Here is a 25,127-nt window from a genome sequence, read left to right on the forward strand (position 1 = left end):
AAACGTGATTTTTGGGCAAAAACGTGATTTTGGGCAAAAATGTGATTTCTGGGCAAAAACGTGATTTGGGGCCAAAAACGTGATTTGGAGGCAAAAACGTGATTTGGGGGCAAAAACGTGATTTTTGGGCAAAAACGTGATTTGGGGCCAAAAAAGTGATTTTTGGGCAAAATCGTTATTTTTTGGGCAAAATCGTTATTTTTGGGCAAACACGTGATTTTTGGGCAAAAACGTGATTTGGGGCCAAAAACGTGATTTTTGGGCAAAAACGTGATTTGGGGCCAAAAACGTGATTTTTTGGGCAAAAACGTGATTTGGGGCCAAAAACGTGATTTTTGGGCAAAAACGTGATTTTTGGGCAAAAACGTGATTTTTGGGCAAAAACGTGATTTGGGGCCAAAAACGTGATTTTTGGGCAAAAACGTGATTTTTGGGCAAAAACGTGATTTTTGGGCAAAAACGTGATTTGGGGCCAAAAACGTGATTTTTGGGCAAAAACGTGATTTTTGGGCAAAAACGTGATTTTTGGGCAAAAACGTGATTTGGGGCCAAAAACGTGATTTTTGGGCAAAAACGTGATTTTTGGGCAAAAACGTGATTTGGGGCCAAAAACGTGATTTGGGGGCAAAAATGTGATTTGGGGCCAAAAACGTGATTTTTGGGCAAAAACGTGATTTTTGGGCAAAAACGTGATTTTTGGGCAAAAACGTGATTTGGGGCCAAAAACGTGATTTTTGGGCAAAAACGTGATTTGGGGCCAAAAACGTGATTTTTGGGCAAAAACGTGATTTTTGGGCAAAAACGTGATTTTTGGGCAAAAACTTTATTTGGGGCCAAAAACGTGATTTGGGGGCAAAAACGTGGTTTGGGGGCAAAAGCGTTATTTTTGGGCAAAAACGTGATTTTTGGGCAAAAACGTGATTTTGGGGCCAAAAACGTGATTTTTGGGCAAAAACGTGATTTTTGGGCAAAAACGTGATTTGGGGCCAAAAACGTGATTTTTGGGCAAAAATGTGATTTGGGGCCAAAAACGTGATTTTTGGGCAAAAACGTGATTTTTGGGCAAAAACGTGATTTTTGGGCAAAAACGTGATTTTTGGGCAAAAACGTGATTTGGGGCCAAAAACGTGATTTTTGGGCAAAAACGTGATTTTTGGGCAAAAACGTGATTTTTGGGCAAAAACGTGATTTGGGGCCAAAAAGGTGATTTTTTGGCAAAAACGTGATTTTTGGACAAAAACGTGATTTTTGGGCAAAAACGTGATTTTTGGACAAAAACGTGATTTTTGGGCAAAAACGTGATTTGGGGCCAAAAATGTGATTTTTGGGCAAAAACGTGATTTTTGGGCAAAAACGTGATTTTTGGGCAAAAACGTGATTTTTGGGCAAAAACGTGATTTTTGGGCAAAAACGTGATTTTTGGGCAAAAACGTGATTTGGGGCCAAAAATGTGATTTCTGGGCAAAAACGTGATTTGGGGCCAAAAACGTGATTTGGAGGCAAAAACGTGATTTGGGGGCAAAAACGTGATTTTTGGGCAAAAACGTGATTTGGGGCCAAAAAAGTGATTTTTGGGCAAAATCGTTATTTTTGGGCAAAATCGTTATTTTTGGGCAAACACGTGATTTTTGGGCAAAAACGTGATTTGGGGCCAAAAACGTGATTTTTGGGCAAAAACGTGATTTGGGGCCAAAAACGTGATTTTTGGGCAAAAACGTGATTTGGGGCCAAAAACGTGATTTTTGGGCAAAAACGTGATTTTTGGGCAAAAACGTGATTTTTGGGCAAAAACGTGATTTTTGGGCAAAAACGTGATTTGGGGCCAAAAACGTGATTTTTGGGCAAAAACGTGATTTTTGGGCAAAAACGTGATTTTTGGGCAAAAACGTGATTTGGGGCCAAAAACGTGATTTTTGGGCAAAAACGTGATTTTTGGGCAAAAACGTGATTTTTGGGCAAAAACGTGATTTTTGGGCAAAAACGTGATTTGGGGCCAAAAACGTGATTTTTGGGCAAAAACGTGATTTTTGGGCAAAAACGTGATTTTTGGGCAAAAACGTGATTTGGGGCCAAAAACGTGATTTTTGGGCAAAAACGTGATTTTTGGGCAAAAACGTGATTTGGGGCCAAAAACGTGATTTGGGGGCAAAAATGTGATTTGGGGCCAAAAACGTGATTTTTGGGCAAAAACGTGATTTTTGGGCAAAAACGTGATTTTTGGGCAAAAACGTGATTTTTGGGCAAAAAGTGATTTGGGGCCAAAAACGTGATTTTTGGGGCAAAAACGTGATTTGGGGCCAAAAACGTGATTTTTGGGCAAAAATGTGATTTTTGGGCAAAAACGTGATTTTTGGCCAAAAACGTGATTTGGGGCCAAAAACGTGATTTTTGGGCAAAAACGTGATTTTTGGGCAAAAACGTGATTTTTGGGCAAAAACGTGATTTGGGGCCAAAAACGTGATTTTTGGGCAAAAACGTGATTTTTGGGCAAAAACGTGATTTTTGGGCAAAAACGTGATTTTTGGGCAAAAACGTGATTTGGGGCCAAAAAGGTGATTTTTTGGCAAAAACGTGATTTTTGGACAAAAACGTGATTTTTGGGCAAAAACGTGATTTGGGGCCAAAAATGTGATTTTTGGGCAAAAACGTGATTTTTGGGCAAAAACGTTATTTGGGGCCAAAAACGTGATTTGGGGGCAAAAACGTGGTTTGGGGGCAAAAGCGTTATTTTTGGGCAAAAACGTGATTTTTGGGCAAAAACGTGATTTTTGGGCAAAAACGTGATTTTTGGGCAAAAACGTGATTTGGGGCCAAAAACGTGATTTTTGGGCAAAAACGTGATTTTTGGGCAAAAACGTGATTTTTGGGCAAAAAACGTGATTTTTGGGCAAAAACGTGATTTTTGGGCAAAAACGTGATTTGGGGCCAAAAACGTGATTTTTGGGCAAAAACGTGATTTGGGGCCAAAAACGTGATTTTTGGGCAAAAACGTGATTTTTGGGCAAAAACGTGATTTTTGGGCAAAAAACGTGATTTTTGGGCAAAAACGTGATTTTTGGGCAAAAACGTGATTTGGGGCCAAAAACGTGATTTTTGGGCAAAAACGTGATTTTTGGGCAAAAACGTGATTTTTGGGCAAAAACGTGATTTTTGGGCAAAAACGTGATTTGGGGCCTAAAATGTGATATCTGTGGCAACCCCGTCCGTACTAACGATATGTCCCAAATAGCGCACGGACCGTTGCAGTAGGTGACATTTCTTAGGTTTAAATTTCAAGTTAGCGGAACGCATCCTGGCGAACACCGCCTCCAACCTCAGTAAATGTTCGTCAAATGTGCGGCTGAAGACGATAATATCGTCTAAATATATCAGATATGTCTCCCACTGCAACCCAGTTAATACCAGTTCCATCAACCTCTGAAATGTGGCGGGGGCAGCATTCAACCCCATTGGAAGACAATTAAACTGAAATAACCCCTGCGGCGTACGGAAAGCAGTCTTTTCCCGCGAGGACTCATCGAGGGGAAGCTGCCAGAATCCCGAAGAGAGATCCAGCGTCGAAAAGAACCTCGCCCCCGACAAGGCATCGAGGGAATCGTCCATACACGCCAGGGGGTACGCATCTGCCACGGACACTTTATTCAATTTCCGAAAATCAACACAAAATCGCAATTTGCCGTCTTTCTTTTTAACCAAGACAACAGGCGTGCCCCATGGGCAGTTAGATGGAGATATTATGTCCGCAGCCAACATGTCATCCACTGCCCCTCGAACATGATCTCGCTCTGCCGGACTCATCCGATGCGAGTTCAACCGAATAGGGGCAGCGTCCCCTGTGTCAATATGATGGGAAAGCAGCGAGGTGCGTCCCAAGTCCAATTCGTCGGAGCTAAACACGTCAGAATAACTCAGCAATAACTTACGAAGCGCGCAACGTTGGTCCCCGGAAAGGGAAGGATTTTTCCCATACAATTCGGCGATCCAGCCATTATCTGCGGCCCCAGGTCCCGAAACACCGGCAACCATGACCTGGCTGCCCAGATAATCCTGGGCCATAAACGCCGTAGTGGCATGTGCCACAACCGTACCAGCTGGCACACACACGTTTTTTGTACTCCCATTAAGCACCTGCAAAAATGGCTGCTGGTCCGGCCGGACAATAGTTTGCGCTCCGACGAGCGCTGATCCGCCCGTTATGGTGGCGGACGGCGACAACAAAACCCAAAGTGCTCCTTCACGACCAGGCACCGGTTTCCGATATCGCAAAGGGATAAGCATCTGTGAGCCAGGTGGAATGTCAACAGATACCTCGGACAGCGCCTGCACCTGGCCGACCGGAGCAGGTCGCCCCCAGGGCGACGGCAGAAATGTAATTTTACGACCCCCCGGTAATTCGATACAGTTTTCATTAATTCTAATCAGAATGGGCATTTTGGCCAAAAAGTCAGTTCCCAACAAACAAGGAACCGCAAGGGACCTCAAAATTAACACAATCCCCGAGGCCGACACTCCCCCGATAGATATATTGGCGTCCACCTGGCCTACAATGCCCATACTACCCCCGTTCGCCGCAACGCAGGAATCGTAAACCGGACGCACGGCCTCCGGTGGGATGCCCAACAGATGGAAAATTACATCCGATATAATGGTCGCGGACGCCCCGGAGTCCACTAAAATGTGCACGTCAACCCCCTGTATAGAACCAGGTACATCTTCTTGGTTCTTTCGGTAAAGTCACGTAGAAGGGAAGTAATAAAATAATAAAAATAAAACATAATAAAACAATTCTCACGACGTTTCGGCCACAACGCAAGCAGCCGTCCTCAGGCGAAGAACCAGGTACAGTTGACGAACCAGTAGCGGCCGCGACGACCCGCCGTGCCAATTTACGCTACTGCGTTACCGAGCGACATGGCCCAGTCGATGGCCTCCCGTTATTAACAACACCCGGATCGCGCGACAATGGTGATGAATGAGGTGTCAAGCCTTGCCGGGTGTCTGGTGCGCACCGACTTGCCTGTCCTGGAGGATCCTTTCGCGGCGCGTCCGCTGTCGAGGCCTCTTGCTGGGGCGGACCTGGGATACGGGCCCAGCAGTCCCTGGCGTAATGGCCCTTACGACCGCAGCGGAAGCAGTCGATGTCGTTGCGCCGAGCCGCAGGCCCTCCGTCCCGACGCTCCCGCGTCGGCGGCGCCGATCGCGGCCCCGGTCTACTGCGGGCCGACCACTGAGCAGAGGCGGCTGTCAGCTCCTGCGGGCCCCCCCCCGTCAGGAACGTACACCGCCTTCTTGGGATCCCAACCCACGGCACCTCCCTCGATGATGGGCCCCCCTGTCCACGCCGTGACTTGCTTCCAGCGGCGTAGATTGAACTGGGCATCCAGACATTTAGCAGCCGCCCGGGATGTCAGCTTTTCGTGCCCACACACCGGCATAGGGATCCCCAAATCCCGGGACAGCTCGAGCATTTTTCCCAAAATGAGGGGTTCGAGTAGGTCAGGCTCCGTCTCCGGGTATGCGGCCATGGCTAACTCCAAGACAGCACCCCTGTATGCCACCGGCGACTCCTTGGGTGCTCGCTGGCGTTGAACAAACCGACGATGGGCATCATCCGGTGGCTCGTATCTATCAGCCATCTCGTCGAGAACTCCTCTCAACGTTTTCTTCTTCTCGGCCTTTATAGAATGGAAGAATTGCACCGACTCGTCGTCGAGAAGAGTCGGTAGAACCTCCAATGCCTCAGCGTCAGTCCACCTGGCGGAGCGCACCACCGCCAAAAATCTGCAGGCGAAAGCACTCCAATCGCCACCGATGGAGAATTCTTTAACGGTTGTCAGATGACGACTGCGACTCCTTGTTGCGCCGTCCTCAGCAGATGACTCATCACGCGGCATATTCAAAATGGTGTCGCATCGCAACGTGTCCAAGATGGCGGCTCCCCGCTGCGGAGAGCGCAAGATGGCGTCTTCCCGCCGTTCTTCCCCTGCCACGCCCAAGATGGCGTCTTTGTGCCGCGTGGCAGATGGCGCTGACAGCGCAGGCAAGGCGGCGGCCTGCAGATCACCACCGGCCCTCCCCGACGCCGTCCTCGGCGTGACGAGCTCGCACAATTGTGCCAGCACGATTTTCAAGGTCTCCAGCTGCGCCGCCATCTGTCTCCATCGTAAGTCCGTGTCCTCCGGCGCGGACGGGTCCACCGACGCGGCGACATCTTGGACTCCCGGCCCCGTACTCGTTCCCGCACGGATCTCTTCCTCCATCGCAGGCGGGTCCACCGCCTGAGGAAGGTCATCGTCGTCGGATGATGTAGCAGATGATGGCGCAGGAATATTCTTTCTTCTGAGCTGTTTTGACATGCCGTTCCACTTCTGACACCAGTGTAATAAAGGACTCTTTCATGGTGTCTGTCTCCGTTGTCCTTTATTGGGTTCTTTACACTTGTCCCACACGGCCCTCGCTCAGAGCCTCCCCGCTTGGCAGCTCGACAGCTGCCGTCGCTCCCGTAGCCTTTCCCCACTCCGCTGCAGCTCCGCTGCAGGCTTCCTTGTGCAGTCACCCGCTGCTCTCTGTTCCTCCTGTGCCCGGTCACCGCTGGCCGACGGTGCCGAGTCTCACCGCGTGGCGATCTTGCCACTCTCCACCCTCTGCCCTGCGTGGCCTCACCCTGTCTTTATCCCCACACTCTCCTCTCGTCTCTTCCGGTTCTCTCCCTTAAGAGCTTACCCCTCTCCCTCACGTGACCTAACCCCTCCCCCCGTGACGTCATATCCACGAGGCCGTTTACGCCCGCATTACACATCCATCAGATTCACCATGGAAGTGGAGAAAGATGGCAAACTACCATTCTTAGATATTCTGTTTGAGAGGAGACCTGACGGATCCTTGGGACATTCTGTCTACAGGAAAGCCACCCACACAGATTCCTACTTGAAACTGGATTCCCACCACCACCCATCTCAAAGGAATTCTCTCATCAAAACGCTATACCACAGAGCTCATGGCATTTCTGACCAACACCACCTGGCCAGTGAATTGAGACATGTACATCGGGCCCTCAGGATGAACGGATACTCTGAACGCACCATCCGCCAAGCTGTTTCTCCCACCATACAGAAACAGCCACTTGAAACTCCGATCAAAACTGTCACGTTACCATACATAGCAGGCGTGACCAAAAAGATCTCCAAAATTCTAAACAAACATAAGATCCAAGTCCGATTCAGTACAGTACATAAAATCCGTGATCTAATTCCATCTGTGAAGGATGTCATCCCTGACTTGCAATACCCTGGAGTCTATAAACTGAGTTGCAGCTGTGGTGACTATTACATTGGGGAAACGAAACGTCATGTCTCTGATCGTGTCCGCGAGCACAAGTCAGATTTGAAACATGGCAAAATTGAGTCTTCTGCCGTTGCCGATCATTGCTACAATGCGGTGGGCTCTCATGAGATTGTTTTCTCCGAGACTAAAGTGCTCTGCAAACCCACTGGCTACCATCAAAGATTTGTACACGAAGCCATTCAGATATACAAACACAGACATAATTTCAACCGTGATGATGGGTACAAACTTAGTAATCATTGGAAAGATGTTATCAACCATGCAAAAAAGATTTAAATACACATTGTTGGACCATCTTATCTGACAGGCACTACTTTTTACTTTACCGAGTGTTAACATCCCTAACGTTTAACAGTACTCTCTTTATTGTCAGCCAACATTGGTATAAACATGGGCATTTTCTTTCCTTTCCTATTATGTACATCCACAGTGACTTGCGCATAAACACGTCGTTGACCTCGACCACGAGTACCCGGTCCCTCTGTTAGCCCCGCCCCCCCCCCCTCCCGATACTTTCCATTCATTGGTTACCACATTTTGATAAGCCCCTCCCCCCCTCCTCCCTTAACTGGTACTTAAGAGCCTACATCTTGAATCCCTCCCTCACTTGATGCAGCTAATCTGGCTGTGACGGTCCCACCTGATGACGGAGACTTGTGTTGCCTCCGAAACGTCGTGATTTTCATTGTTTTATTTTATTATTTTTTATTTCAGTTTTTACCTACGTGACTTTACCTAAAGAACTAAGAGTATGAATCCTTGCAGTCACGAAAGCTTCAAATCTAGAATTAAGCCTGGTGGTGCCCATTCAGACGCTGTCTTTCCGACAGACCTGTTCTTCACCTGAGGACGGCTGCTTGCGTTGTGGCCATAACGTCGTGAGAATTATTCTATTATGTTTTATTTTTATTATTTTATTATTTACCTTCTACGTGACTTTACCGAAAGAACCAAGAAGATGAATCCCTGCAGTCACGAAAGCTTTAAATCGAAATTTAACTGAAAGACTCAAAGAGTAATGCTTTGATGTTGTCTGCCGGTCAAGTCACCCTTGAAAAGAGCGTCTGAGCTCAATGGGCTTTACCCGGGTCATAAACTCCTGGTTCTGAAATAAACGTCTCAACTGGTATTGTCCAAATATTCTAATTCTCAAAAAGACCGGCAAGTGACGCAATCGTGAATACACGCAAAAGCATCTCTCCCCACTGGAAAAACGCTCCCGAACCTCAGTGAGGTAAAGTAATTCGCCAGGTTGAGGCAAATTAATCTTAAAAACGATGTAAACATCTCACCTCGGCTCACAGCGAGCCACAGTTCCTGGGACTTCGAAACGTCATATGGAGTCGCGGTGCGGAGATGACATGACGTCACCCCCACCCAGAGTGTCTCGCACTGGCGACGTGGTGGCGTCGCGGTTAGCGCACTGCGCTACGAACCTGGTGACCCGAGTTCGATTCCCGCTAACGCCAGTGGCGATTATCTGAACCGGTCCCGGGCCTCCCCTAGGTCGACTCGGCCTCAAATGAGTACCTGGTGCGTTGTGTAAAAAACATCCCCACTGTGGAGACAAAGGCGGCCGGGCGTGGTGGTGGCCACCCAACCCCCTCTTTCGTGTGCCATGCCGATCTTCATAGGTGCTCGCTAATAGCAATTTCCCCGACAGTCTGTTAGATACTATACGGGAGATCTTTGTTGTGAAGATCTGTACACATTCCCATTCGTGAACACCCGCATGCCCAAGCAGCTTCTGTTTGACCGGATAGAGGGGGTTAAACGGGCACGACACGGGATAGAGAAGAGATAGACGATTGTGGTCCAGAAAGATGTAGAGCTGACTGGACTTGCTGATGACAAGATCGGTCTCTGTGGAGGAGGCTTGTGAAGGACCCTTCTGGGGAGCTTGAGGCAGTCGCCCTCCAGCAACTTACGAGAGAGCAGAGGAGCAACGCTCACAGCAATGTGCAGCAGAGCACCGGGTGGCTAAAGCGCAGAAAATTGGCACAGTGAGGAGCACAGGCGGTTCATCTGCCAGTCTCTCAGTAAGTCAACCCATGTCACCTGGTCTGTTCCGTGACCTGCCAGTGGGCCTTTGACACTTCACGTGGCCTCAAAGTGCACCTAGCATGGAACAAGTGTAGAGGAGTAGAGGAGAGTAGTGGCGTCGTGTGCGCTGTCCAGTGCGATGACGTCACGGGACGTGGGGTCACGCGCGCTGGACAGTGCACATGACGTCACGTCTCCTAGGGTACTTAAAGGATACCTCGTGACATAAGCGGGGTCACTGTGGGAACGGGTAGAGTAAACAGGGTGAAGAGGGAACCAGGGGTAGAGAGAGGGATCGAATAGGGAGTCTGGGGAGAAGCCGGTGGTAGCCATAGAGGTGCTTCTCTCTCCGGTCGGTGGAGTCGGCAGAGTCCACGATCCGACACGAGAGAGAGAGACCAGAGCTAGCCGGCAGGGACCCGGACTCAGAGTAGGACCACTAGCCCCTGGGAGTTGTGTACCCTGTGTAATATTGTAACAACTTTAATAAACCCTGGCGAAAACCCTTAACTTACCTCCGTCTCCGAGTACGTCCGTCGGAACTACTCAACACAAGTACTATGTTGACGTCGCCACGATGGGGATATGTTAACTATCTCGCCTGGTATACAGCAGAGGTCGCAAACGGGTTTTGATTCCTTACCCGTACCCGGCCGGGTACGGGTAGGGTACGGGTATCGGGTACCTGATTGCGACCTCTGGGATGAAGCCATGTTGCAGGCGCGGGTGGGTTGATTCTAGGAACTTGAATTGTGAGAAGAGACAAGACGTTGGGAAATGAGTGACAAACGGTTACTCACCAGTGACTCCCGGTCTACCCGTACCCTTACCCGGCCGCACCAGGGTCGCAAACGGGTACCCCTACCCGGTCGGGTACGGGTAGCCGGGTATCGGGTAGGGTACGGGTATCGGGTACCCGGTTGCGACCTCTGGTATACAGGAGGTCGTGGGTTAGATCGCGACCCTGACGTCTGTATATTTGTATGAGTGGTTGCATTGATTTTTCTCCGGGTTTTTCAGGGTTTCCCTCTATATTTAGAAACATGCGTTTATAGTATGTGGCTGTTATACATTTCCACATGATAAGCCACATCGTTGCGCTATCATATGTGGCCAGGTCGCTTCTGAAAAAGAGCTACATAGCTCAGTCCTTGATCCTGCAGTGGATTCTGCTCTTCGTTTGCACTGGATGTGCCATACAGGACCCACCATTGTGACATAAATTTAATATGTAATCTAAGATAACTTGATGCAAAAGCAAATCTACTTTGGGCCTTGTTCATCCATAAAAATCATTTTTGGCAAATCTGTGTGACACTGAGTGATACTGAGTGACACAGAGTGCTGGAGGCCACGCCCCGCGGCGCGAGACACGTGACCGCGCACGCGATACGACCGCGGGAAGAGCTGATTGGCAGCGAGTGCATCTGTTGCGTTAACAATGAAAGACCTGAGGCCTTAAGGTCTAGGCGACGCCTCGTCTCACGGGCCTCGCCGCAGGAACGGCGACATCACCGGAAACGAAGATCGTAAGTGAATTTAATTCGCTGAGATGTAATATTTAAAGTTAATATAAGGATTAGTCTAACATAAATGAAAGGTTTTGTAACGTGGGTGTGTGTGTTTGTGTCTTTTCCTCAGTGGGGGAGGGTAGTGTAACGGCTTGCGCGTTATGAACCCGGCGAACCGAGTTCGATTCCCGCTCACGACCACAACCAGTGACGATTATCTGAGCCGGTCCTGGGCCTCCCCGAGGTCGACTCAGCCTCAAATGAGTACCTGCTGCGGTGTGTAAACATCGCCACTACAGATACAAAGGCGGCCGGGCGTGGTGTTGGCCACCCACCCCCTCGTTTGCCGTGCCAGCCTTGATCGGTGCTACTCGCTAACACGACCGCCCCAACAGCCTGTTAAAGCTACACAGGGGATCTTGTCTCTTCCACATAGCCCGGTACATGCGCTGTGGTAACGTCACCGCCACTTCGTAGCGAACAGGAGTTGCTGTTGCGCCAGTCGCCTTGAGTCGACCCATAGTACCTGGCGGGTTTCCCGCGACCCGCCAGTGAGCCTTCCACACTTTTCACGTGGCCGCAACGTGCACCTAGCCTGGCACAAGTTCTGCAGTGACGTCAACGCCACTCAAGTGGCGAATGGTGGCTGTTAAGCGGGGTGTGTAACGGGTATTAAGTGATTGTAAGTGGTGTGTGTACCTGCTGTGATATGCGAGTGAAGTGACGTGGTAGTGTGCAAGAGGTGCATGCGTGTGACACTTGGAGAGCGTGTGAGTGAGTGATTCGTGTGTGCAGTATGTGTATTGAACTGTCGACTCGGCCTCAAATGAGGACCTGGTGCGGTGTATAGTAAACATCGCCACTAGGGAGACAAAGGCGGCCGGGCGTGGTGCTGGCCACCCACCCCCGCCTGCGCGTTCATAAGTGCTACTCGCTAACAGCACTGCCCCACAGTCTGCGTGTGGAGCAGTCATTAACTTGTATACACGACTCCTGTCACTTCTATATTCGAGACTCCTCTATAGTCCACTTGCAACCACGCCTTCGATGATAATGTGATTTGTTCCTTGTCCAGATGATGTAGCATATCCCATTGCAGTGGCCATTGCTTGCATCGAAATCCCGAAGGAGCATAGTGCAGGAGGCCAACCTTCAGTTTGAGCAAGTGAGGTGGAAGTCCATAATGGTTGAACTGGTTCATGAATTCATTGTCCACTGTATCTGAGCTTTTGTAGACTCTTCAGCAGGAAAACGGTTCATCATATTTGTAGGAGCAAATATAAAGATTTTTTTTTACCAGGTAAGGCCCACTGAGCTGTACAGCTCTTTTACAGAAGCTACCTAGTCACATGCTAGCTCAATTAAGTGGTTTATCGCGTGGAAATTTACAGGCAGCCAAATACATGAAACGCATGTTTCATAATGTGGAGGGAAAACCCGGAGAACAATCCACACGGCTACGGGAAGAGAGACATGTAAATTCCAAATATACAGGGGTTGGGATTGAACCCACGACCTCCTGTATACCCGGCGAGGTAGTAAACATCTCGCCACCACGGAGCAATGATGGTCTTGTTTACAAGACATAGAGATGGCTGAGCTCAGCTGGAAGTGGGTAAACGCCACTGATTTTGAAGTGTAGAAGCTGCCCGTTTTTAAATCCTTCATATTAAGTTCACTTGCTTGCTTGCGCGCTTACGACCGTGCAAATCTTTCGGTCGTTTTTAAACCCACTTCCCGTGATCCAATCGAGCTGACATTTTGCACACAGACTCGTTGTGCGTGACAATTTATTTTCGTGAAAATGTTTTTCCAAAATTTTACACTTTTTAGGAAAAATTTAATTATATTTAATTACCAATTGCTTAATGGTGGCAGGCAATCATCTGACCCATAGGTGGCAGCCATCTCAAGCCAGAGGACGAGAGGACTCTAGCCGCCATGCATATAAAGGATTTATAGTGAAAAACTTAGTTTTTACGGGTTAATTTTTTATTCGTCTAGACCAGTGGTTCTTAACCTGGGTTCGATCGAACCCCAGGGGTTCGGTGAGTCAGTCTCAGGGGTTCGGCGGAGGTTAAGACACACACCCGACTCATATGATTCATGATGACACGTCCGGTTTGGCCATCATTGGCTGCAAGTGATCACGCTACATCGTTTGGCCTATCTGTGCTGCAGGGAATTTGGTGCGCTCGGTAGTCGACTTGTGACTGTCGTGATGGTACGTCGTGTGATTTCTTTCTTAAGATTTTAATCCCTTCATACTAACTATGTCGAGCAAAAAAAGAAAGTGGTCAGACGAATATGTACAATATGGATTCACATGTATAACGGAACGTGATGGGAGTCGGCGTCCTAACTGCATGATTTGCAATGCCAAGTTGAGCAATTCTAGTCTAGCACCGGCAAAACTAAGGGAACACTTCCTTAAGCTGCATGGAGATGGGGAATACAAGAACACAACGCTCGCTGAATTCAAGGTGAAGAGAGTCAGATTCGATGAAAAGGCTACTCTGCCTGTTCTCGGCTTTGTACCCATTAACAAACCGATCCTCACAGCATCGTACGAAGTTGCTTACCTGATCGCAAAGCAGGGCAAACCACACACCATTGGTGAAACACTCATAAAACCAGCTGTGTTGAAGGTGGCGAATATCATGTTGGGAAAAGCGGCTGAAGTTAAGTTATCCCAAATTCCTCTTTCAAATGACACCATCAGCGACAGAATAGAGGACATGAGCAAAGACATCTTGGCTCAAGTAGTTGCAGATCTGATTTCAAGCCCGGCAAAATTCAGCCTCAAACTCGACGAGACCACAGACGTTTCCAATCTAAGCCAGCTTGCTGTATTCGTGCGCTATGTGAAAGACGACGTGATAAAGGAAGATTTTTTTTATTTTTTAAGCCTCTTAAAACAACTAAGGCGCAGCCGATGTGAAGAAACTTGTGGATGACTTCTTCAAAGACAACAATCTTTCGTGGGATATGGTTTCTGCAGTTTGTTCGGACGGAGCTCCGGTCATGCTGGGAAGAAAGTCTGGTTTTGGTGCGCTAGTGAAAGCCGATGCACCACACATCATTGTTATGCATTGTATTCTGCACAGGCATGCATTGGCAACAAAAACCTTGCCTCCAAAACTGACAGAAGTATTACAAATTGTAGTGGAATGCGTGAACTATGTGCGAAATAGTGCTCTGAGGCACTGCATCTTCAGTGAGCTGTGTAAAGAAATGGGCTCTGAATTCGAGGTACTTCTGTACCATTATAACGTTCGGTGGTTATCCCGGGGACAGGTGCTGAATCGTGTTTATGCCATGCGTGTGGAATTAGCCCTGTTTTTGCAAGAGCACTAACATTGTCATGCAGATTGCTTCAAAAATTCTGAGTGCATTCTAATTTTAGCGTACATAGCTGATATCTTCGCAGCTCTCAATCATCTCAATCAGCAGATGCAGGGCGGTGGAGTCAACATGCGAAATAGTGCTCTGAGGCACTGCATCTTCAGTGAGCTGTGTAAAGAAATGGGCTCTGAATTCGAGGTACTTCTGTACCATTATAACGTTCGATGGTTATCCCGGGGACAGGTGCTGAATCGTGTTTATGCCATGCGTGTGGAATTAGCCCTGTTTTTGCAAGAGCACTAACATTGTCATGCAGATTGCTTCAAAAATTCTGAGTGCATTCTAATTTTAGCGTGCATAGCTGATATCTTCGCAGCTCTCAATCAGCAGATGCAGGGCGGTGGAGTCAACATCATTGAAGCGGAAGAAAACCTGAAGGCTTTTATGGAAATGACGAACAGAGAACGATAACTTCGCAAACTTTCCCCTGCTGGACGACTATGTAAGATCGAAGATGTATCTGGAATCGGAGACATTTCTGTACCCGCGGAACTGAAGCAAGCAATTGCCACGCACTTAGATGAGCTTGCAAAGTCTCTCGACGGATACTTCCCTACAAGAGAGTCATATCCAGCATGGGTGAGACAGCCGTTCACGTTTAGTGTTGAGACAGCAGATGTCAATGATGAATACCTTGACGAAATCATTGAAATTCAGCAGAGCCAGGTTCAACAGCAACTCTTCAGAACAACAACGCTCTCAACGTTTTGGTGTCAACAAATGGTAACGTACCCTGTTATTGCTAAGAAAGCCCTGGAGATTTTCATACCGTTTATTACAACATATCTTTGCGAGCAATCCTTTTCGAGGATGCTGGACATAAAAACGAAGAAAAGGAACAGACTTTATTGCGAAAATGACATGAGAGTGGCACTTGCCAAGGTGAAGCCGCGCATTTCTGAACTGGTCTCTGAAAGGCAACAGCAGAAGTCACACTGATTTGCAGTAAGTATTCATTATTTTGTTTTTGTGTGAAAATCATGCTGGTTTTGGTCTTTGAACACAGTGATGTTGATGCACGGTTCATTTTGTGCACCAGTAAAACATATACCTATGTTTTGAATTTGAAAAAATCTTATTTTATTTTTCCAATTAAGAAGGGTTCGGTGAATGCGCATATGAAACTGGTGGGGTTCAGTACCTCCAACAAGGTTAAGAACCACTGGTCTAGACTCGTAACGTCTGAGAAGCTGGGTAATTATATATTCGAGAGATTGCCGTAAAACTCCGATATCGCTGTAAAATTCCAAGATTGCCAGAAAGTTCTGAGTTTGCCATTCATGTACATTTTTTTCGTGAATTGTATCATCATCGAACTGAAAGTACTACAGGCGGTGGCCGTGTTTATGACACAGCGTGTCCCTGGAAACCCCCGCGTAAATGTGGTCGTGATTTTTCGGACCCTATGTTACCATAGGCGCAATGTTATAAATGGGTGTTGTGGTTCCTGAACACGGGATGAAAACCCAATTTTTCTCGATAATGTATAAAGTAGTAACCATTACTCTTTGGTTCTTTCGGTAAAGTTACGTAGGTATAAAATAAAATAAATCACGACGTTTCGGGCGCAACACAAGCGTCTGTTATTAGGTGGGAAAGCATAGTCTGCAGCAGCGGACAACGCTTTCCCACCTGATGACGGACGCTTGTGTTGCGCCCGAAACGTCGTGATTTATTTTATTTTATACCTACGTGACTTTACCGAAAGAACCAAAGAGTATGGATTCCTGCAGTCACGAAAGCTTCAAATCAAGATTAATAACCAATGGCTTAACTGACAGAAGTAAATTAACGGTGCAACGCATCCTCATCTGTTAAATATCTGCAGGTAATACGATTGTCATCAATTGATCCTGGCTGCAGACATTGGTTGATCACAAATAATAATGAAGATAAGAGAGCAGTTTCACTGTATTATACATACCGTTATGACAAATAAAGGACTTAAGTATACGCGATGACGGTGCATCGCACGCCGTGCTATAGTACAACCGGCATTACACAGCAGTGCTGTCCGTGACGTAGGAACATCGCACGCTACGACCCTCCCGGGCCGGCACCATACAGTGACATTCCTGATGTCACTCCGCATTTTCAATATTTCCACCTTGCCTTCTTCCTTACTGTACTTAAATGAGTTGACCTTTGGAAAACAAAAATGCACCAACTTTCTACAACGTTGCACAATAGAAACATCTTTCAGTAAAGTCACGTAGGTGAAAAAAAAAATAGAAATGAATAAATCACGACGTTTCGATTGCAACACAAGCAATCATCATCAGGTGTGACAACCACAGCAAGAATGTTTTTACTGAAGTGGGAGAGATGCCGGAGTTAAGAGGGTTTATATAAGTCAGAGAGGGCGGTGGGGGGGGAATGAGGAGAGGGGGAGCGTTGCGTGTGCGATTAATGACTGGGAACATGAGACTGGGCAGAGGGGGGGGGAAGTGGGCGCGGCTGTAAGTAACCTGATGCGGTGTCAGATGAGAAGAGGAGAGCAAAACGGCTACACGATTGCCGTCAAGACAGATGCTGGAGCTCAAAACAAAATAGCTGCACTGCTGAACGTTGAGGATATAATTAACTCGGCGAAATAGACTAGTAACCCAGTAAATAATATGGAACAACTATGAACCAGTAAATTTTACTTGGTTAATAACATCTTTCCAATGATTGCTCAATTTGTATCCATCTTCTCGGTTGAAGTTATGTCTATGTTTATATATCTGGATGGCATCATGAACAAATCTTTGATGGTAGCCAGACTGCTTGCAGAGCACCTTGGTCTCGGAGAAAATAATATCATGAGAGCCCACAGCATTATAAGAATGATCAGCAACGGTGGAGGAATTAGTTCTGCCGTGTTTCAGATCTGACTTATGCTTGCAGATCCGGTCAGAAACATGACGTTTCGTTTCCCCAATGTAGCAATCACCACAGAGGCAACTTAGTTTCTAGACTCCAGGGTATTGCAAGTCAGGAATTGCATCCTTCACAGATGGGATTAGATCACGGATTTTGTGTACTGTACTGAATTGGACTTGAATTTTGTGTTTAAGATTTTGGCAATCTTTTTGGTAACGCCTGCTATGTATGGTAACGTGATGGTTTTGATCGGCATCTCAGGGGGTTGTTTGTCCATGGTTGGAGAAACCGCTTTGCGGATAATACGGTCCGAATATCCATTCATCTTAAGGGCCTGGTCTATGTGTTCCAGTTCACTGGCTAGGTGGTGTTGGTCAGAAATTCAGTGGGCCCTATGGTGTAGTGTTTTGATGAGGGAATTCTTCTCTGCCAGATGGTGGTGGGAATCAGGTTTCAGATAGGAATCTGTGTGGGTGGCTTTCCTGTAGACAGCATCCCAAAGAGCCATCAGGTCTCTTAAACAAAACATCCAGGAATGGTAGCTTACCATCCTCCACTCCCATGGTGAATTTGATGGATGGGTGTATGGAATTAATGTGGTTGAGAAATCGGTTCAATGGCTGGAAGGCCATGTGGCCAAATGACTAGTGTCATCAACATATCTCTTCCACAAGGAAGGACGTAGGGTGGATGTCTGGATGGTATCTGTTTCAGATTTCTCCATGAAAACATTCGCTATCACTGGAGATAATGGGGGACCCATGGGTGTATCTTCATTTTGTTTGTAGAAAGTACCATTCTAGGTGAAGTACGTGTTGGTCAGGCAGTGCCTAACCAGAATAGGAACATAAGGGTTCAGTCCATGTTGGACTAAATCTTCAATTATTGCTAAGGTGTCAGGCACTGGAAACTTGGTGAACACAGAAACCACATCAAAGCTAACGAGAAGATCATCTGGGGTCAATTAAATGCCCTTGATTAGAGAGACAAGGTGAGCTGAATTATGTGCTGCTCAGGTAGTATTGCCAGTGAATGGAAGCAATGTATCAGACAGAAAACGGGCCAGCTTGTAGGTTGGTGAGTTGATAGTGGAAACGATCGGTCGAAGTGGTGTGCCTTCTTTATGGATCTTAGGACGACCATAGAATCTGGGTGGTCTGGCAGCAGAAGGTTTAGGGAAAGCCGTTTAGCTGGATCGATTAGAGAGGTCGGGCTGTAAGTGGGACTTTTTTGTTGATTTTGGAGTAGCTACTATCAATAAGAAGGTCCTGGATTTTGTTGTTGTATGTGGTTTTATCCATGATGACAGTAGCATTGCCCTTGCCGGCTGAGAGGATGACTATGTCATCGCTCTTTTTCAATTTTGCGAGTTCCAAGCGCTGGTCTTTGCTGATGTTACTAACGAGTTTCTTAGCATTTTTAAGGGTGGTAGCAATTTCAGCTCTACCAACATCTGTCGGGATGTGTCCCAAGCCTTTTAGGGCCACATCCTCCTGGGAAATTATATCATCCACTGGGATATGTTTGGGGATGACAGCAAAATTCAACCCTTTGGCTAGTACCGATTTTAGGTTGTCAGAAATTGGGATGCTACTCTGATTGATGACAGTCTTATTAACATCTAACTTTTATAACTGTGGGTCTGGAGTCTTTTTTGACGAGGTTGAATTTAGCAATCAAGTTGGCTTTGCATTTGGTTGACATTGAATTAGCAGAGGAGACAGTCATGTTATCTAGACGGTCCTAATCAGACGTGGACATTTTTTCCGTTAATGTTAAGTGTGATTGTAAGAGAATCTTGTCTAAATTATCGAGTTCAAATCGGAGCAATCTTATTCTCTCTGAGATTAGTGATAGGCTAGCTTTAAATATAATCCGTTTAACTTTCGGTGAAGTGACAGCAGCAGATGTGAGTGTAAATGCGATAGGTATTACCTTGTTGTCGCGGCATCTCTTGAAGAAGGTTAGCGACTCGATTAGCTGTGATTTCTTGTCCCGTTGTCTGTTAAAAGCTCACAGATAAGTGGAATCCCTTCCCGTAGAGGTGGTTCATTCTAGATTTTAAGTTTTCGTGACTGCAAGGGTCCATACTCTTTGGTTCTTTCGGTAAAGTCACGTAGGTGGGGGGGGGACGTTTTCTTTCGCGTTAAAAATGCTGTAAAAATCTTCACTGTGTGATGTCTCCCCCATCCCGATGCGTGCAGTTATCACTACTATACAGTCGCTAGATGTAGCAAGTACCACCACAGTATGCACTGCTGCAGTGAAAGCAGGTACCACCACAGTATGCACTGCTGTAATCATAGCATGTACCACCACAGTCACTGCTGTTAGATTTTTAAGAGTAGTTTTGAATTATTTTAAGACCCAATGCAACGCTGGGTACTTTCCGCGAGTAATTGAATAATCTTTCACAAATGTTAGGCGATCAAAGAATGGGCTTTTAATTGTTTTATATTCTGGACAGACAAAACAGAGTAACAAATGCAAGCTTGCTCCATTATTGTGATAACTAAATAAACGTTCCTCTGGTCTGCCTATAGACAGCAGTAATACCCCGGTTTACATCGGGGATGCGTTCCTGAAAGGTGCTATGACAAATATCGAAACGACATCAAAGCGATTTACAGGGTAGGTGGAGATGAAGGCCGAGGTGACGCTTACGAGAAACATACCTGTCAACCCCTTATCAGAGGCCACCTTATTACAGACCAATTCAGACATTGTTGGTCACCCGGTGCCCTTATAAATCTCAACGTTCATGTTACAAAGTTCCATCACAAGGGACAAACACAAACAAATAGACAATTTTTTTGGCCGTTTTGAATCGACTGTACACCGTATGGACCTGAAAACTAAATTTCCCTGTACAAAAATACGAGTGTAATAACAGTAGAGTCAACCTAATGTGTGAGTGGACTAGTGGCTACGGGAGGTAATGACAGGGGAGTTGGCCTGCAGTACAAATAGACTGGTGGCTACGGGAATGATTGAGAATAGGAGTGTGGCCAGGTAACGGAAGAGGACGGTCGAGTCTGCTGGTAGAGCGAGCGGTCTAAAACCAGTGAGAAGGTTCGGGATTGGGGGCGTGGCCTCGGGACTGTATGTAAGGGAGATGCGCAGGAGACTTGGCTGTTGCAGTGGGGTCTCTGCCTGTCCAAGTGTGAGCACGTGGTTCCTTAAATAAAGAAACCATCTCAAGACAAATGCGTCAGTTATCATTACATGGGTAAACCGTATGGGTTGTGAGGTATGGAGAAAGGATGGACGATGTCAGTGACGTAAGTGTGGGGTTGAGGTGACACTAATCAGGTCGCGGTGTTAATAAAGTGACAGCGTATTTGCAAAATTACGTAAAAGTGGGAGACATAAAACGGGGTATTGCTGTAACTTATCTGGGGTGGAGTGGTGGTGCAGTGGTGATCTTACGGTGCTCCGAACCCACCCACTTGAGTTGCATATCCTTGCCACGGCTAATATCAATGGTGAGTAATGCTTGAAGCGGCTCAACCTCCCCATTCGGCTACCTGCACTGACCAACGCGGTAAAGTATGGTCTAGAAATCCTGTGGCCGGCGTGAGGATGACATGCATGATCCCACAGTGTATGAACAAGGGATGATTTATTTTTGTGAATCTACGTGGAATTAACACTTCACTGTGATGCTACTCGGCAGTGTAAGGAGCGTTGCTCGTGTTGGTGCTTTGTGCAGGACGGCCATGGATGCCCAAGAGTGCAGCAGAGCTGTGCATCGCCACATCTCACGGTACGGCTCACAGGCCTCTCTCAGCACTGCACATGCACTTGGCTCCGTTTGGTGAATGTTATGTCTCTCTACCCAACTCCAATACCCTGATTTAAGTCTCCCCCTTTTTACATCATTTCACTTTTTTAAAACAATTGCCTGATTTGCGTCGCCTCAACCCACACGTTGCTGACAGCATCATCCTTCCTCTCTCGTATCTATCGCCTCGACTTTCGCCTCCACTTGCCCTGTAAATTGCTTTGATTGACGTCTTTTCAATATCTGTCATCGCACCTTTCAGTAATGTATCCCCGACATAAACCGGGGTATTGCTCTCGTGATATTGACCTTGTGCCTGAATCGCTGCCTCTCTGCGATGTAACCATTAACAATGTTTTTGTCCAGTGACTTGAGACGCGGTTGCATTTAAACGCCATATGATTGCAAATGGTGCAGGCCTTCATTCAGCAGTGGATTGACTCGGCGCTCTGACTTAACGCTTTTGTCCCACACCGTAGGTTGCAGATTGCTCCGCGGCCGTGCGCGTGGCTTTGCGGAGACTGCAACGCCATCAGCGCCGACGGCTGCACCGCCTGTGGCAGCTGCGGAGCGCGCATTCATTCGCCCGGTAACGGTTCTGCTCTCGGGAATTGAGCGCGATTCTCTATTTAAGACCGAAACAGGAGGAGGATTTTTCCACAACTCTGGCTGATGATGCTGGTTGTAATTACCGGCGAAACGTCGTACTCGAATTGTAAATTTTGTGGGTTTACTCTCCAAGGCACCGGAGTGTTGTACTAATAGCGAATTGCCATGTTTGTTAACGTGGCAAACCTGGTGGGTTTAACAACATTTATATTTATGCGATCTAACCCAACAAATACTCTATTATGGGCGATTTTCACATCTTAGTGATTTTTTTTTGCCTCTGTCATAATTAAAAAGCATAATGGGTTAAATAAATAGCCGTGCGAAAATAATAGCAATTGGGACGTTGTAGTCTAGTTCCAGATGGAATGCATACAAATATCTGTTTGACTCGTGCGGCGATCGTTACGCTCTGAGGAAACAACAAAAATAATCGCCATTCGCCACTAATTGGCGGTGACGTCACCACGACGCTTGTGCCAGGCTATGTGCACATTAAGTGTTCTACGCCTGCTGGCCGGAGGTCACGGGGCAGACCCAGGTGCCATGGTTCGACTGACTGAGATGACTGGCCGATGCACCGCCTGTGTCCCCTACTGTATCAACTTGCTGTGTTTTAGCCACCCAGCGCTTCGCTCGTTGTTGTGAGTGTCACTCCTCTGCCCTCTGTTGTTGCGGTAGGGCGACTGCCTTCAACTGCCCAGTAACATCCTTCACAAGCCTCCTCCATAGAGGCCGATCTTGACACCGTTGATACCAGTCATAGGCAAGTTCCCTCAGCTCCACGTCCACCTGTACCACATCACTCCATTTCTTCTCTAGTCCGTGCCACGCCCTCTATCCGTCCGAACAAAAGCTGTTAAGGCATGCGGTAGCTAGGCATGCGGGCTACATGACCCAGCCACTGCAGCCTTGCCTGCCGGAGGAGCTCACCGATGGGACTTTGCCCAGATCTTTCAAGTATTTGTGAGCTTTTCACACAATCCTGCCTGGTTAAACTCACCCGACCCCCTCACAAATGGCCACACAAACGGCCCCGCCAGCCACTACTGGGAGCGCGCCCCGGTAGCGCGCGTCTCAGGCGGCCATCTTGCTCAGGGCAACAGTGGACGGAGCATGGCTCTCTCTCAGGGCAGCAGTGGAGAGAGCGCGGCTCTCCCGCAGGGCAGCAGTGGACGGAGCACAACTTTGCCTCAGCGCAGCAGTGGAGAGAGTGCATCTGGCTCCCTCACATCAGCAGTGGAGATAGCGCGGCTCTCCCTCAAGCCAGAAGTGGAGAGCACGGGGCTCCCTCAGAGCAGCAGTGGAGAGAGCACGGCTCTGCCTCAGGGCAGCACAGAGACCCCCGCCGGGAAAAGCCCATTCACTCTCCCACGGCTCGCTCTCACACGGCTCGCTCTCACACGGCTCACTCACACACACGGCTCACTCACACACACGGCTCACTCACACACGGCTCACTCACACAGCTCACACGGCTCACACAGCTCACACGGCTCACTCTCACACGGCTCACTCTCACACGGCTCACTCTCACACGGCTCACTCTCACACGGCTCACTCTCACACGGCTCACTCTCACACGGCTCACTCTCACACGGCTCACTCTCACACGGCTCACTCTCACACGGCTCACTCTCACACGGCTCACTCTCACACGGCTCACTCTCACACGGCTCACTCACACACGGCTCACTCACACACGGCTCACTCTCACACGGCTCACTCTCACACGGCTCACTCACACACGGCTCACTCTCACACGGCTCACTCTCACACGGCTCACTCTCACACGGCTCACTCTCACACGGCTCACTCTCACACGGCTCACTCTCACACGGCTCACTCTCACACGGCTCACTCTCACACGGCTCACTCACACACGGCTCACTCACACACGGCTCACTCTCACACGGCTCACCCTCACACGGCTCACCCTTACACGGCTCCCTCACACACGGCTCACACGGCTCACACGGCTCACACGGCTCACTCTCACACGGCTCACTCACACATGGCTCACACGGCTCACTCTCACACGGCTCACCCTCACACGGCTCACCCTCACACGGCTCACTCTCACACGGCTCACTCACACACGGCTCACACGGCTCACACGGCTCACTCACACACAAGTCTCACTCTCACGGCTCACTCTCACACGGCTCACTCTCACACGGCTCACTCTCACACGGCTCACTCTCACACGGCTCACTCTCACACGGCTCACTCTCACACGGCTCACTCTCACACGGCTCACTCACACACGGCTCACACGGCTCACTCACACACAAGTCTCACTCTCACGGCTCACACTCACACGGCTCACTCTCACACGGCTCACTCTCACACGGCTCACTCTCACACGGCTCACCCTCACACGGCTCACTCTCACACGGCTCACTCTCACACGGCTCACTCACACACGGCTCACACGGCTCACATGGCTCACTCACACACAAGTCTCACTCTCACGGCTCACACTCACACGGCTCACTCTCACACGGCTCACTCTCACACGGCTCACTCTCACACGGCTCACCCTCACACGGCTCACTCTCACACGGCTCACTCTCACACGGCTCACTCTCACACGGCTCACTCTCACACGGCTCACTCTCACACGGCTCACTCTCACACAGCTCACTCTCACACGGCTCACTCACACACGGCTCACCCTCACACGGCTCACTCTCACACGGCTCACTCTCACACGGCTCACTCTCACACGGCTCACTCTCACACGGCTCACTCTCACACAGCTCACTTTCACACGGCTCACTCTCACACGGCTCACTCACACACGGCTCACACGGCTCACACGGCTCACTCACACACAAGTCTCACTCTCACGGCTCACACTCACACGGCTCACTCTCACACGGCTCACTCGGCTCACTCACACACGGCTCACACGGCTCACTCACACGGCTCACTCACACACAAGGCTCACACTCACACGGCTCACTCTCACACGGCTCACTCTCACACGGCTCACCCTCACACGGCTCAACCTCACACGGCTCACTCTCACACGGCTCACTCTCACACGGCTCACTCTCACACGGCTCACCCTCACACGGCTCACTCTCACACGGCTCACCCTCACACGGCTCACTCTCACACGGCTCACTCTCACACGGCTCACTCTCACACGGCTCACCCTCACACGCCTCACCCTCACACGCCTCACCCTCACACGGGTCACTCACACACGGCTCACTCACACACGGCTCACTCTCACACGGCTCACTCTCACATGGCTCACTCTCACGGCTCACACTCACACGGCTCACTCCTCTCACACGGCTCACTCACACACACAGCTCACTCACACACACTCACACACTCACACACAGCGCATTCTCATTCTCACACACATTTTATACTCGCGCAGAACAACTCGCACGCTGACACACACGCCGCCGCCATTGCTTACGCGTTGATGTGAATATAATTGAGCGTGACGTTACCATGTGAATTGCCTCACAGTACACCGGCTGGCAACGTCACGCTCAATTATAACTGTGAGGCTGAGTCGACGTAGGGGAGGCTCAGGAGCGGTT

At 48.5% G+C, this 25,127-nt stretch overlaps 1 protein-coding gene across 1 annotated transcript in view; it reads left to right on the forward strand.

Annotated features, from left to right (window-relative positions):
- The first annotated feature begins 10,799 nt into the window (after positions 1 to 10,799).
- Positions 10,800 to 25,127, forward strand: part of LOC144937469 (uncharacterized) — a 29,467-nt gene continuing 15,139 nt past the window's right edge. Inside the window, exons 1-3 of the mRNA XM_078864714.1 lie at positions 10,800 to 10,916; positions 20,881 to 20,934; positions 21,432 to 21,541. Of these exons, the coding sequence (XP_078720840.1) occupies positions 20,888 to 20,934; positions 21,432 to 21,541 (157 nt within the window). The 5' untranslated portion in view covers positions 10,800 to 10,916; positions 20,881 to 20,887. The remainder of the gene's footprint in view (positions 10,917 to 20,880; positions 20,935 to 21,431; positions 21,542 to 25,127) is intronic.

Source organism: Lampetra fluviatilis, chromosome 19, assembly GCF_964198595.1.
Source record: "Lampetra fluviatilis chromosome 19, kcLamFluv1.1, whole genome shotgun sequence".
Lineage (NCBI taxonomy): Eukaryota > Metazoa > Chordata > Hyperoartia > Petromyzontiformes > Petromyzontidae > Lampetra > Lampetra fluviatilis.